A 12,500-nucleotide genomic window follows, 5' to 3' on the forward strand; every position below is an offset into this window, starting at 1 on the left:
AGCAGCAGCAGCGTCTTCGAAAGGGGCCCCTTGGGCGCGGCCGAGAGCCCGCTGCACGGAGAGGCCGTGGTGTACATACACCTGACGGCAGCACACCATCAGCAGCAGGAGCAGCAGCAGCAGCAGCACCAGCAAGAACAACATTAGTAAGGTCTATGCGGAAGCCTCGGCCTCCCTCTGTTACCTTAGAAGAAGCAGCAACAGCAGCAGCAAAAGCAGCAGCAAAGGCAGCAGCAGCAGCAAGAGCTTGTTCGATCCACGACTCCCCTAGCTCTCCTGCTGCTGCATGCAGCGACGCGTGCTCTCTGGATACATCAACAGCAGCAGCATCGGCAGGAACAGCAGCAACAGGCTCTGAAACATCAGCAGCAGCAGCAGCAGCAGCAGCAGCAGCAGCAGCAGCAGCAACAGTGCCACCGAAGGATAGTGTCTCCTCTGGAGTGTCTCCACTTAAATCAAGCTTGTCTCTTGGGGCCCCTGCAGCAGACAGCGGGGACAACCCTTTGTGCCCTCCTGCCTCTGGATCGAGTTGGGGGCCCCATACAGGGGCCCCCCCATCACAGACAGGGGAGGGAGGCCCCCCCCGTTTGGGGGGCCCCCAGAGCTGTGGGGCCCCACAGCAGTTCTATATATACACCCCACCAGGGGACAAAGGGACACCCCAAGTGTCTCCTTGTCTCCTCTCTGGCAACGAGCTTAGCTCTGTTGCTGCTTCCTCTCCATGTAACGACAGTAGCTGCAGCAGCAGCAGCAGCACCAGCAACAGCAGCAACAACCGCAGCAGCCCATTAAAAAATAGTTGCTGCATGCAACAGGAAGAAGATGGCAACAATGCAATCCCTTCGGCTCCTCTGAAGCCCTCGCCTTACTACCCCGACAGTCAGCAGCAGCAGCAGCAGCAGCAGCAGCAGCAGCAGCAAGACAGGCAGCAGCAGCAGCAGCAGCAACCAGCGGTCCCAGCAGGATTCACAGCTGCATTTGGCTCTGTGCATCCGACAAGGCTGACGCTGCCCTTGCTGCGGCGAGGATCGCTACAGCAGCAGCAGCAGCAGCAGCAGCAGAAAATCAACTACCCGCCTGCGTTGCTGCTGCCCAAGATAGAGCAGCAGCAAGAAGATCCATCTGTCTCCACAGACTTGTCTACAAATGTCCAGACACCCCGCGGCTCCTTGTGTGCAGCCGCACAGCAGCAGCAGCAGCAGCAGCAGCAGCGGCAGCAGCGGCAGCAGATGCCGGCCGGCTTAGTTGAGTCAAGGGGGGAAACCCCAACTGCAGCAATTACACCTGCTGCTGTTGCTGCTGCGAAGCAGCAGCAACAGCTCTTGCACATGCCCGGGGTGCCGCAGCGGCTCGCCAGCTGCCCTCCACAGGGGCAGCAGCAGCAGCAGCAGCAGCAGCAGCAGCTGTTGCTGCTGCAGCCCACAGCCGTGCTTGTGCCTCAGAAGTTACCAGTTGCTGTTTGCCCCTTCCCTCTTCAGGACCAGCAGCAGCAACAACAGCAGCAGCAGCAGCAGGCAGCAGCAGCATTAGTGTGGACTCCACAGCTGCCGCAGCAGCAGCATGTGCCTGTTTGCTGCATGTCTCCAGTAGCAGCAGCAGCAATCCCTCTAAGGCCTGCAATGGCTGCTGCAGCATACAATGCCCTCAACCTTCTCCCTGCAAGAAGGCAGCAGCAGCAGCAGGATGGAGAAGCGCAGGCTGTTGTTGCTGAGCACCACCGCAGCTACAGGGATATGCTGCAGCAGCAGCTGCTGCTACAGAAGCATTACTCCGAGTTGTTAAAACAGCAGCAAGAGGTGCTGCTGCAGCACAAGCAGCACCATAACTCATGGCGTCTGCAGCAGCAGCAACGGCAGCAGCAGCAACAACAACAACAACACTAGCAGCAGCACAAAGATCCCATAGTTGTACAGCACCTGGCAGTTGCACTTACAGCAGCAGCCGCAGCAGCAGCAGCAGCAGCACATTGCTGCTGTTGTTGCCTTCAACTTAAGGCCACACTACCGTGGGCGAATTAGGCCCGCGACAGCAGCAAGAGCAGCAGCAGCAGCAGCAGCAGTAGGTACTGCTGCTGCTGCTGCTATCTTGTGGGGCCGGTGTCTTTCTTTAGCAGAGACAATGCAATTGCAGTCTCTAAGATATTTGTTGTCAGCTAGCCAGCAGCAGCAGCAGCAGCAGGAGGGGTACTGCAGCAGCTAGCTGGGGGTCGTGTTAGCCAGGGACCCCATTAGATAGGATAACGCAGCTATAGTCAGCTAGCTAGCTAGCTAGCTTCTTGTCTAGCTTAGTAGCGAGTTAAGTGCCTAAGGAACTGGCTAGCTAGCTAGCTAGCTGGGGCAGAGTCTATTTGGACAGCTAGCTGGATGGCTAGCTAGCTAGCTAGCTAGCTGGGGTATTTGGTACCTCCATAGCTTGCTGGAAGGCTAGCTAGCTAGCTAGCTAGGTAGCCAGGTAGCTGAGGCATTGGGTACGTGGACAGGTAGCCGTCAAATAACTAGCTAGCTAGCTAGCTAGCTAGCTAAGGATATTAAAGGTCTAATGCCTGTAGGTCTGGTTGTCCTGCAAGGACAGAGGTAAGGGTTGTCTCCCCTATAGGCCTATAGGCCCTATCTAAGGGCCGTGTCTCTACAGCAAGACACTGCATGCTGCTGCCTGCAGCAGCAGCACTGCAGCAACTGCAGCAACTGCAGCAGCAACGGTGACGAACCACAGGAGACTCCTGCCAACGACCCGCTGCATCCTGCTGCCCACTCCATTGCCCACTACCCCCCAATGCATTGCTCCTCATTGACCTGCTGCTGCTGTTGCTGCTGCTGCTGCTGTCGGTGGGGGATACAAAGGGCTGCGGCACCGGCACCAACACCCGCCGCAGCTCCGTCCGCCCTGCAGACACAGCAGCAGCAAACGCAGGAGGATACAGACACAAACTCACCAGCAGCAGCAGCAGCGTTAGGAAGGGGATTCTTGCTGCAGCGCAACACCCAAGCCTGCAGCAACAGCAGCAGCAATAAGAGCAGCAGTAGCAGCAGCAGTAGCAGCAACAAGGTCGTACTTGGATCGTTGTTAGTTAGATGTGTCCCTGAATTGCTGCAAATAAATAAGTATTTAATTTCTAGCCAACGCCACGCTTGTAGTGTCTCCGCCTGCGGCAGCAAACGAGCAGCAAATACATAAGTTGCTGCTGCTGCTGCTGTTGTTGTTTTGTTGCTGCTGCTGTCACTGTTGCGGTAGGTCACGTGCACAGTAGAGACAGAGACAGCAGAGCAGCAGCAGGCAGCAGCAGCAGACTTAATAAAGTATCTCCTTACCGGGGCCCCACGCAATTCTGCATGCACTGACACAGCAGGCATCATCCCCGTAAGACGGCCAGCAGCAGCAGCACCCTAAGCAGCAAAACAAGGACACAGCAGCAGCAGCAGCAGCAGTTTCTCTCTTGTTGCGAAGTGATTGCTGCAGCATTCAACCACTACTGCAGCAGCAGCCAGCCTACAACAGCGGCAGCAACTATAACAGCAGCAGAAACAACAGCATCAGCAGCAGGAACAGCAGCAGCAACAGCAGCAGCAGTTGCAAGTTGCATACATCTCCTTCAACGACTGCCTGTGCAGCAACCCAAGGAAGAGGAGCAGCAGAAAAGAGACGAGGAGGCAGAGGCCAGCTGCAGCAAATGAGCTGCTGCAGCAGAAGCAGCAACCATCGAAGCAGGCATGCAGGCAGTCTGCCTGTTGCTGCGCCTTCAACAACTGGATCCCCTGCTGGTGCTGCTGCTGCTGCTGCTGCTGCTGCTGTTTTCCTCGGTGGTTCCTCCCACGTCAACAACGGCAGCAGCTGCTCATAAAAAAAGAACGGCCTTACTGACCCTGTTGCTGCGGCTGCTGCTGCTGCGCCTCCGGAGGAGCTGTTGCTGCTGCTGCTGCTGATTGTGCTGTTTTTGCTCTTGGAGTGCTCTGCAGTTTTTGTATCCCGGTCGCTGCTGCTGCTGCTGGAGCAAAGTGCAGCAAGAAGCTGCTGCTTTGCTGCAGCAGGCGAGGCAGCACATGCACAGAGCCAAATGCCCCTTAAGTCAACAGCAGCTGCATTGCTGCTGCAGTAACCCTGTAGCTGCTGCTGCAGGTCTTCTGCTGATTCTTGCAGCTCGTTGATGCCTTGCTGTAGCAGCAAGACATTGACGCTGTTGCTTGTGGTGCTGCTCTTGCTGCTGCTGTCACTGCTGCTGCTTGACGGGTCTCCCTTTACGGGCTTCTGCAGCGCACGCAGCTGCTGCTGTAGCGCATGCAGCTGCTGCTGCTTGGAGAGAATGAGACGCAGCAAACAAAAAGATGCCAAGAGAATTGCCGTGCGGCAGCAGCAGCACTGCAGCAGCAGCAGCCGTTTTGTCGTCTGGCAGCAGTTGCCCATCAGCTGTAGCTGCCTCTGGAAGCTGCAGCAAACACGAACAACAGCAGCAGCAGAAGCAGCAGCAAGTCTTGTTGTAGGTGGATCATGATATGCTACATACCTGTCGGCAACAGGAGGAACAATGATGTAGCAGCAGCAACAACAGCAACACCAGCAGCAACAGCAGCAACGGCAGCAGCAGCGTACAATTGTAGAGCCTCCGTCGCTGCCTGTCTAATGCTCTCAAGATCCACACAAAGGCCAGCAAACTCAGTGTCAGTGACGGCAGCAGCAGCAGCACCAGCAGCTATAGGAGCAGCAGCAGCAGCAGCAGCAGCAGCAACAGCAGCAGGAGCTGGATCGTTGTTTGGGCTTGGCAGACACTCAGGCCGATCTCCCACTGCCCGCTTTAGCCCTTCATCTTGGCAGCAGCTGCTGCTGTTAGTGCTGCTGTTGCTGCTGCTGTTGCTGCTGCTGTTGCTGCTGGTGTTGGTGTAGCCACAGCGGCGGAGTGCCTCGAGGCAAAAGGCAGCGAAGGAGTGCAAAAGGGAAGCAATCTTCATGCGGCCCTGCAGCAGCAACAGCAGCAGCAGCAGCAGCAGCAGCAGCAGACCAAATGCAGCTGTAAGGAGCACTGACGCTTTGAAAAAGGAAATGGAACAGGATCAGCAACAGCAACAAGCGAAGCAACAGCAGCAGAAGGTGCAGCAGCTAACCTCAACGAATGCAGCAAGAGGCGGTAGGGGAGGCGGGCTGCTGCTGCTGCGCGGCAGCTGCATGCGCCTGCTTCTGCGGCACTGGTGCAGCTGCTGCAGCGACTCTCTCCAGCAGCAGAAGGCTTTTCGCACTCCAGCACCAAGAGCAGCAACTGTCTCTTCATCTGCTGCTGTGTCACCAGTGCCTGATGCTGCTGCTGGTGCTGCTGCTGCTGCTAGAGTTGCTTCTGCAGGAGCAGCAGCAACGACAGCGGCCTCCGCGTCGACAGCACAAGCAAGTGCACTAAGCCATCTCTGGGAGGCAGCAGCAGCAGCAGCAGAAGCTAGTGCATGCAGCGCAGCAGCAGCAGCAGCGTGCTGCAGCCCCGTGATAGCAGCACAAACAGCTGCCTTGTACACAATGTTGATAGGCATCTGCGAGGGGTGTGTAATCGCAGCAGCTGCAGCAGATGCTGCTGCTGCTACAGCAGCTGCTGCTGGTGCTGCTGGTTTAGGTGTAGATCGACCCCCAGCAGCAGCAGGCCAAGCAATCCCGTGCAGCTGCAGCAGCTGCTGCAGCATCAGAAGCAGCGCCGAGCGATATGTGCCGATCCATTGGAAGTGCTGCTGCAGCGCATCAGTGGTTCCTTGCTGCTGCTGCTGCTGCTGCTGCGCTGCTGCGGCTGGAGTCACTCCCCAGAACACACAACCATCAGTCTGCTGCCGCTGTTGCTGCTGCTGCAGCAGCACGTGGCAGCGAGGTCCCTGCAGACCGGGTAGAAAACAGCTCTTGAGGTGTCTAGACAGCTGTGCAGATTCAAGATCTAGCAGCACGAGTAGCACGCCACTGCTGCTGCTGCTGCAGCCACCGCCTTTGTTGGAGGTCGTGCTGTTGCTGCTGCTGCTGTTGTTGTTGCTGTTGTTCTGCCCTTCCTGTTGCACAGACTCGACATGACCTGCGTCGATTCGGAAATGTTGCTGCAGCGACTGAGCTGCAGCTGCTGCAGGAGCAGCAGCAGCAGACACCACAGGCAGCAGCACTGTTTGCTGCAGCACATTTAAGGAGAGAAGAGGCAGCAAGGAGAGGGAAAGAGACCCGTCGTGGGGAAGAGACACAATGCGGATCTGTTGCTGCTGCAGCGGTAGGGGTTCCTGCTGCGGCACGCCATAGGTAGCAGCAGCAGCAGAAGCAGCAGCAGCAGCTGGTGCTGGAGGCAGCAACTCTTCTGCTACTCGGCAGGCCAAGAGGGGATTGCGCATGCAAAGCAAAGCAAGACTCTCAGCAACAGCAAGTGCCAGCGCCTCCTGCAGCAGCAGCAAACAGCAGCAGCAGCAAACAGAAGCAGCAGCAAACAGAAGCAGCAGCAACCACAACGGTACGATAACAGCAGTTAAGGGATTGGAAGGGCCATAGAGGGGTAATAACAATAGCAGCAGCAGCACACAGCAGCAGCTGCAGCAACAGCAACAGCAGTAGCAACAACACGATAAGCAGCAGCAGCAGCAGCAACAGCAACGGCAACTGCAGCAGCAGTAACAGCAAAGACACCGTCACTTCTTACTCTCTGTCCCTCTGGTGTCTGGACAGACAAACGGCCCCTCTTGCTACTTCTGCTGTTGCTGCTGTTGTTGCTGTTGCTGCTGCTGCTGCTGCATTCGTCTCTCAAGAAGAGCAGCAAACTGGCAATCGCCTTAAAGACAAGCACTGTCATTTCATCCTCAGTTTTGCTGCTCATCTTCGATTGCTGCTCTCCAGAATCCTGTTGCTGCTGCTGCTGCTGCTGTTGTTGCTGCTGCTGCTGTTGCTGCTGCTGCTGTTGCTGCTGCTGCTGGTGCTGCTGCTGCAACAAAAGCTGTTGTTGCTGCTGTGCTACGAACTGGCAGGACACAATAGCAGCAAGGACGCGGACTGGCAGAGGTTGCTGCAGCGATATCAGAAGCGGCAGCAGCAAATGCCGCAGCAGCTCTCCCACACTTTCGGTGCTGCTGCTGCTGCTGCTGCTGCTGCTGTCACTGCTGCTGCTGCTACTGTTGTCGAACCCGTCTAAAGGGAGAAGGCAACAGCGAAGGTTTAACAATGTCTGAGCAGCAAAGCAGTCATACGCCGTGGCATTCGTTGCTGCTGTTGCTGCTGTTGTTGCTGCTGTTCCTCCGTCTTCAGCTGCTCCAGTAGTTGCTGCTGCGCGAGTTGCTGCTGGGCTGTCACTCACGCCTAACGAAGCAGCAGCAGCAACAGCAGCAGCCACACCAGATGTATGGGAAGTAATTCTTGCTGCAGCGAGAAGCTGCTGCATGCGCTGTGAGCTAAGGGAACAAGATGATGCCTTGCAGCAGCAGCAGCAGCAGCAACCTTTGGTGGTCCTTTTGCTGCTGCTGCTGATGGGACCTGCAGCCGTCCCAGCAGACCCTTGTGGAGGTGATCCCAGTTGGCTGGTGGTGCTGCTGTTACTGCTGGTGCCGCTGCTGCTGCTGTTACTGCTGGTGCTGCTGCTACTGCTGCTACTGTTGCTGCTGCTGCTGCTGCTGGAGGGAGGCTGCACCCGCATGCGTTTACAAGGGCCTTTGTCTTCTAATGTTCCTTTCTGTAGCTGCTGTTGGTGGTCATCCAACTGCTGTTGCTGCTGCTGCTGTTGCGGCTGCTGTTGCGGTTGCTGTTGCGGCTGCTGTTGTTGCGATTGCTGTTGCGGCTGCTGTTGTGACTGTTGTGATTTCTGTTGTTCTTGTTGTTGTTGTTGCTGCTGCTGCTGTTGTTGTTGATGCTGCTGCTGCTGTTGCTGTTGTTCCTCCTGCAGCGGCGGTTGTGGCTGCTGCTCAGGTGACCCCGGAGGAGATGCTGTAGAAGACAGTTCTCCTTCCTCGGACTGACAATCCTCTTCCTGTTGCGGCCACAGTTGCTGCTTCTGCTGCTGCTGCTTCTGCTGCTGCGATGGTTGCTGCTGCAGCGATGATTGCTGCTGCAGCGATGGCTGTTGCAGCTGCGATGGCTGCTGCTGCTGCTCCGCCGGATCCTGATGCTGCTCCTCAGGCTGCTGATGGTGCTCCTCTGCACGCTTCTGCTGCTCCACCTGCTGCTGCTGCTGCTGCGCTGGCTGGTGCTGCGCTGGCTGGTGCTGCACTGGCTGGTGCTGCGCTGGCTGCTGCTGCACTGGCTGCTGCTGCGCTGGCTGCTGCTGCTGCTGCAGCACTTGCTGCACTTTTAATCGGCAGTGAAGGCACTCCGATGTCTGGTGTGGTGCCTGTTGCGCCGCCCGCAGCAGCAGGAGCAGCAGGCACTGGTAACGATGACGCAGCAGCAGCAGCAGCAGGGCCAGCTGCAGCTGCAGAGCCAGCTGCAGCAGCAGGATTGTCCATCGGAAGGTCGCGCTGCATCTGTCCTTGCTTCTCCTGCGGGGCCGCGGCTGCATTTAGCTGTTCTGATTGCTGCTGCTGCTGCTGCTGCTGCTGTGATCGTTGCTGTTGCTGCTCTTCTTGGGAGGGAGCTGCTGCACCCGCTGCATGTCCTGACATGCAGCAGTGGCAGCAGGGGCAACTGGCTTGCTGCTGCAGCGCTCCGCTAAGGAGGCCAAGAAGAGCAGCAACAGCAGCAGCATCTGCAGCAGCAGCAGCAGCACGCAGCCACCGCAAGACCTCATCTTGCGGAAGGAGACACAGAGCTGCTGCTTCGATTGCTGCTGATGATGCAGGAGCTAAAGGTTCTGTAGGAGCAGGCTGGCGTTGCTGCTGCTGCTGCTGCTGTTGCTGCTGCTGTTGCTGCTGCTGCGTACCTGCAGCAGCAGATGCTCCTGCGCTTGCTGCAGTATCTCTACCTGCCCCCGCACCTCTCGAGGCAGCAGCACGAGCCAGGCGAGCTTTAAGCAGCTTCTTCCAGTGATCGTTGTTGCTGCTGCTGCTGTTGCTGCTGTTGTTGCTGCTGCTGCTGCTTTCCGGTGTGCTGCTGCCTGACGCAACACCCCCAGAGTCAGCAGGAGAGCAGCAGCAGCAGCAGCAGAGTGCATCGGCAGGCACACTTGGGCCTCGGCGCTGTCGCTTCTTCCTCGCTGCTGCTGCTCTGGTTGCCGTCATAACTACTACCAGTTGCTGCTGCTGCAGCAACAGCAACTGTTGTGCAGCAGCTGCGGCTACTGACAGAGCTCCAGCTGCTGCTGTTGCTGTTGCTGCTGCTGCCGGCGAGCCACTGCTGCTCCGGCTGCAGCAGAGCGAGGCGGAGAGGACTGTACGGAGGCAGCAAACCTGAAGGACCACAGCAGCAGCAGCAGCAGCACCCAACAGGCAGCAACACTTAGCAGCAGCAGCAGCAGCAGCACTGCAGCAAACATCTCAACCAGAGACAAGAAGGTGTAGACAGAGCAGCTGCCTCTGTGTTCTCTACAATACATTTCACAGACGTTGCAGCAGCAGCAGCAGCAGCTGCTGCTGCTGCTGCTGATGCTGCTGCTGCTGCTTACCTGCAAAGGAGCCAAGAAAGGATTGGTGAGGGCGAGTTGTGTTGCTGCGCGCATGCAGCTACCAATAACACATAAGAAGGGCTCCTCCCAACTATGACGGCGCTGCTGCTGCTGCTGCTGCTGCTGCTGTTGCTGCTGTTGCTGCTGCAGTTGCTGCAGCAGCTGAGCAGACCTGTTGGCTAAGGCCCACAGCACCCTCAGAGACCACACAGCCACAGCCTGCAGCAACAAACAAACAATACTGCAAATATGCTGCTGTTGCTGCTGTTGCTGCTGTTGCTGCTGCAGTTGCTGCAGCAGCTGAGAGGACCTGTTGCTGCGGCGGGGGTTACTGTTGCAAGCACCTACATGTGCTACACCAATCAGCAGCCACAGCAGCAGAAGCCACAGCAGCAGCAGCAGCAGCAACAGCAGCAGCAGCAACTTACAGGGAGCAGCGGGGAGACACAGCCAAAGGCAGCAGCAAGAAGAGACAATCGATTGGCTAACGGAGGCAGCGAGCGCAGCGTAAGACACTGGAGGTCCTCCTGCTGCAGCTGCTGCTGCTGCTGTTGCTGCTGCAGCAACAGCAGCAGATCGGTACCTGAAGGGGTATCACCCATAGACACAGATCGCCGCTGCAGCAGCATCGCCTGCCGCAGCAGCAGCTGCTGCTCTGCTGCAGCAGGAGACGGTAAGACAGCAGCAAGACATAGCCGCAGCAAGGAGACACATAAGTCTCCTGATAGATAAGGGACAACTGCAGCAACAGCAGCAAGAGCAGAAGCTGCTTCTGCTGCATGCGCGGAAGTAGGAATGTACAGCTGCATGCTGGTGCTGCTGCCAGTGCTGCTGCTGCTGCTGCTGCTGCTGCGGCGTGGCGATTCGTTGGCACCAGAAGCAGCTGGTGACGAGCTGCGCACAGCAGCAGCAGCCGCAGCAGCCGCTGCTGCTGCAGCAGAAGGTGAAGATACACCTGAATAGCCTATGAGGTGCTGCAGCAGCAGCCACAAGAAGTGTGGCTGCTGCAGCACAAGAGCAGGTACCTTGCGCAGCAGCGCGAGGCCAATAAGCCGTGGCTGCTGCTGCTGCTGCTGCTGCAGTAGCCGCAGCAGCTGCTGCCTCACAAGTGCAGCAGCAGCTTCTTGGGTGGGCAGAAGCAAGGCAGGCAGCAAATGGCTGCAACGATGAAGTTGCCTATACACCTCAGCACGCACAAGGGCGTGCTGCTGCTGCTGCAGCACCAGATCTAGCAGCAGCACAATACACTGCGAGGGGATCGATCCCCCCAATATACTATAAGGGCAGCGGGAGCCATCTTCCTCCTCAGCAGCAGCAGCAGCTGCTGCTGCTGCTGCTGCTGCTGTAGCAGGCCTTGGCGCAGCAGCCCCTGAAGAGTCTTCTTGCTGCAGCAGCTCGAGCCGCTGCTGCAGCAGCTGCTGTTGCTCTGTTGCTGCTGCTTGGGTGTCTCGCAGCAGCAGCAGCGGCTGCCCACCTCTTCTAAAGGCAGCAGCACCAGCAGCAAACAGCAGATGACCAAGATCATGTACACACTGCAGCAGCTGCTGCAGTGGCAGCTGCCTCTGCTGCAGCTGCCGCTTTATCTGCAGCAGCAGCTGCTGCCTCTTGCAACCCTCAGCTGCAGCAGTTGCTGCATCTTCACGCTGCAGTTGCTGCTGCAGCTGCTGCAGCTGCTGCAGTTGCTGCCAATCCCTCTCCGCTGTTGTCGATGCTGCAGACTCCATGAGGCCCACCCTCCTGCTGCTGCAGCGGCAGCAGGAGGAGCTGCAGCTGCTGCTGTTCCAGCAGCTGCTGCAGCTTCTGCTGCAATTATTGCTGCTGCTGTTATGCTGCTGTTGCTGCAGTCTCGTCTGCTGCTCTCCACTCAAGAGCAGCAAACAGCAGCAACGGCGGCCTACCAGGGGCCGGCAGCTGCAGCAGCAGCAGCAGCAGCAGCAAAAGAATCCAAAGCCGCAGCAATCTAATTTGCATGCAAAAACAAAATCATTTCTGTTTTGATATATTTTACAAATTTTAACACCCCATAAGGGTACTGGGGGGCCCCCATTGGGGGCCCCCATGGGGGGCCCTCATCGTGGGGCCCCTGGGGCCCCCCTCCCCAGTACACCGAGGGGGCCCCTTCGCTAGTAGTAGTAAAAGCTATTATTGTTGCAGTGGTGCTCCTACTCTATTGCTGCTGCTAGAGCAGCAGCAGCAGCAGCTGCAGCAACAAGGTTGTGTTCCCTTTGTTTGGTTTATCAGGCAGCAACTGCAGCCGCAACAGCAGCAGCAGCAAGTGCTGCTGCTGCTGCTGCACTAGCAACAACAGTTTGCCAGCGGCTGCAGCAACGGCATCAGGAGCTACGGGCGGCTGCTAACCCTATAAACCCTAAACCCTAAACCCTAGGCGTACTCTATACTCCAAATCCTACCTAGAAACCCTAAACCCTAAACCCTAAACCCTAGTTGCCCACCTTAAGTCCAGATGCTCGCATACCTATATACTAAGCTTAGGCCTCCGCCATAAACCCTAACCCCCAAACCCTAAACCCTAAACCCTAAACCCTTATTTAGGGTTTCCGTGTTGAATTCTTTAACCGAAAACTTTTAGGGTTAGGGTTTAGGGTTAGGGTTAGGTTTTATGTTAATAAATAAATAAATAAATAAATTAAATAAATAAATAAATAAATAAATAATTTACTATTTATTTATTTATTTATTTATTTATTTAGTTGTTTACTTATTAATTAAAATTTTTTATTTATTTATGTTTTTGTTTGTTTATGCATTTGTCCCTTTAATTAATTATTAATTAATTAATAATTAATTAATAATTAATTATTATTTAATTTATTTACTAATTAATTTAATTAATTTAGTTAATTAATTAATTAATTAATTAATTAATTAATTAATTTATTTATTTATTTATTTAAAAGACGTAGACTAAGTTGTAGCACAACGTCCAAGAGAGAACAAATGTCTGAAAAACGCAGCAGCAGCA

General features: G+C 56.0%; 2 protein-coding genes across 2 annotated transcripts in view; one reads left to right on the forward strand and one right to left on the reverse strand.

Annotated features, from left to right (window-relative positions):
• EMWEY_00019880 (hypothetical protein, conserved) overlaps positions 1-1,883 on the forward strand; it is a gene marked incomplete at both ends in the record, with an annotated part of 7,445 nt that extends 5,562 nt beyond the window's left edge. The window contains one exon of the mRNA XM_013480267.1: positions 1-1,883. This exon is cut by the window's left edge and continues 3,244 nt beyond it. Coding sequence (XP_013335721.1) covers positions 1-1,883 — 1,883 coding nt within the window.
• A 652-nt stretch (positions 1,884-2,535) lies between these two features.
• EMWEY_00019890 (hypothetical protein, conserved) lies at positions 2,536-11,241 on the reverse strand (the record flags this gene model as incomplete). The annotated part of the gene is made up of 13 exons (XM_013480268.1): positions 2,536-2,559; positions 2,708-2,883; positions 3,053-3,143; positions 3,309-3,383; positions 3,856-4,420; positions 4,585-4,946; positions 5,094-6,377; positions 6,635-7,284; positions 7,459-8,260; positions 8,346-9,010; positions 9,199-9,283; positions 9,518-9,736; positions 9,946-11,241. The coding sequence occupies 13 exons, from the start codon at positions 11,239-11,241 to the stop codon at positions 2,536-2,538; spliced, it is 6,294 nt and encodes a 2,097-aa protein (XP_013335722.1).
• Between the last annotated feature and the right edge of the window lie 1,259 nt (positions 11,242-12,500).

Source organism: Eimeria maxima, genomic scaffold (genome assembly GCF_000499605.1).
Source record: "Eimeria maxima Weybridge genomic scaffold, Emw_scaff178, whole genome shotgun sequence".
Lineage (NCBI taxonomy): Eukaryota > Apicomplexa > Conoidasida > Eucoccidiorida > Eimeriidae > Eimeria > Eimeria maxima.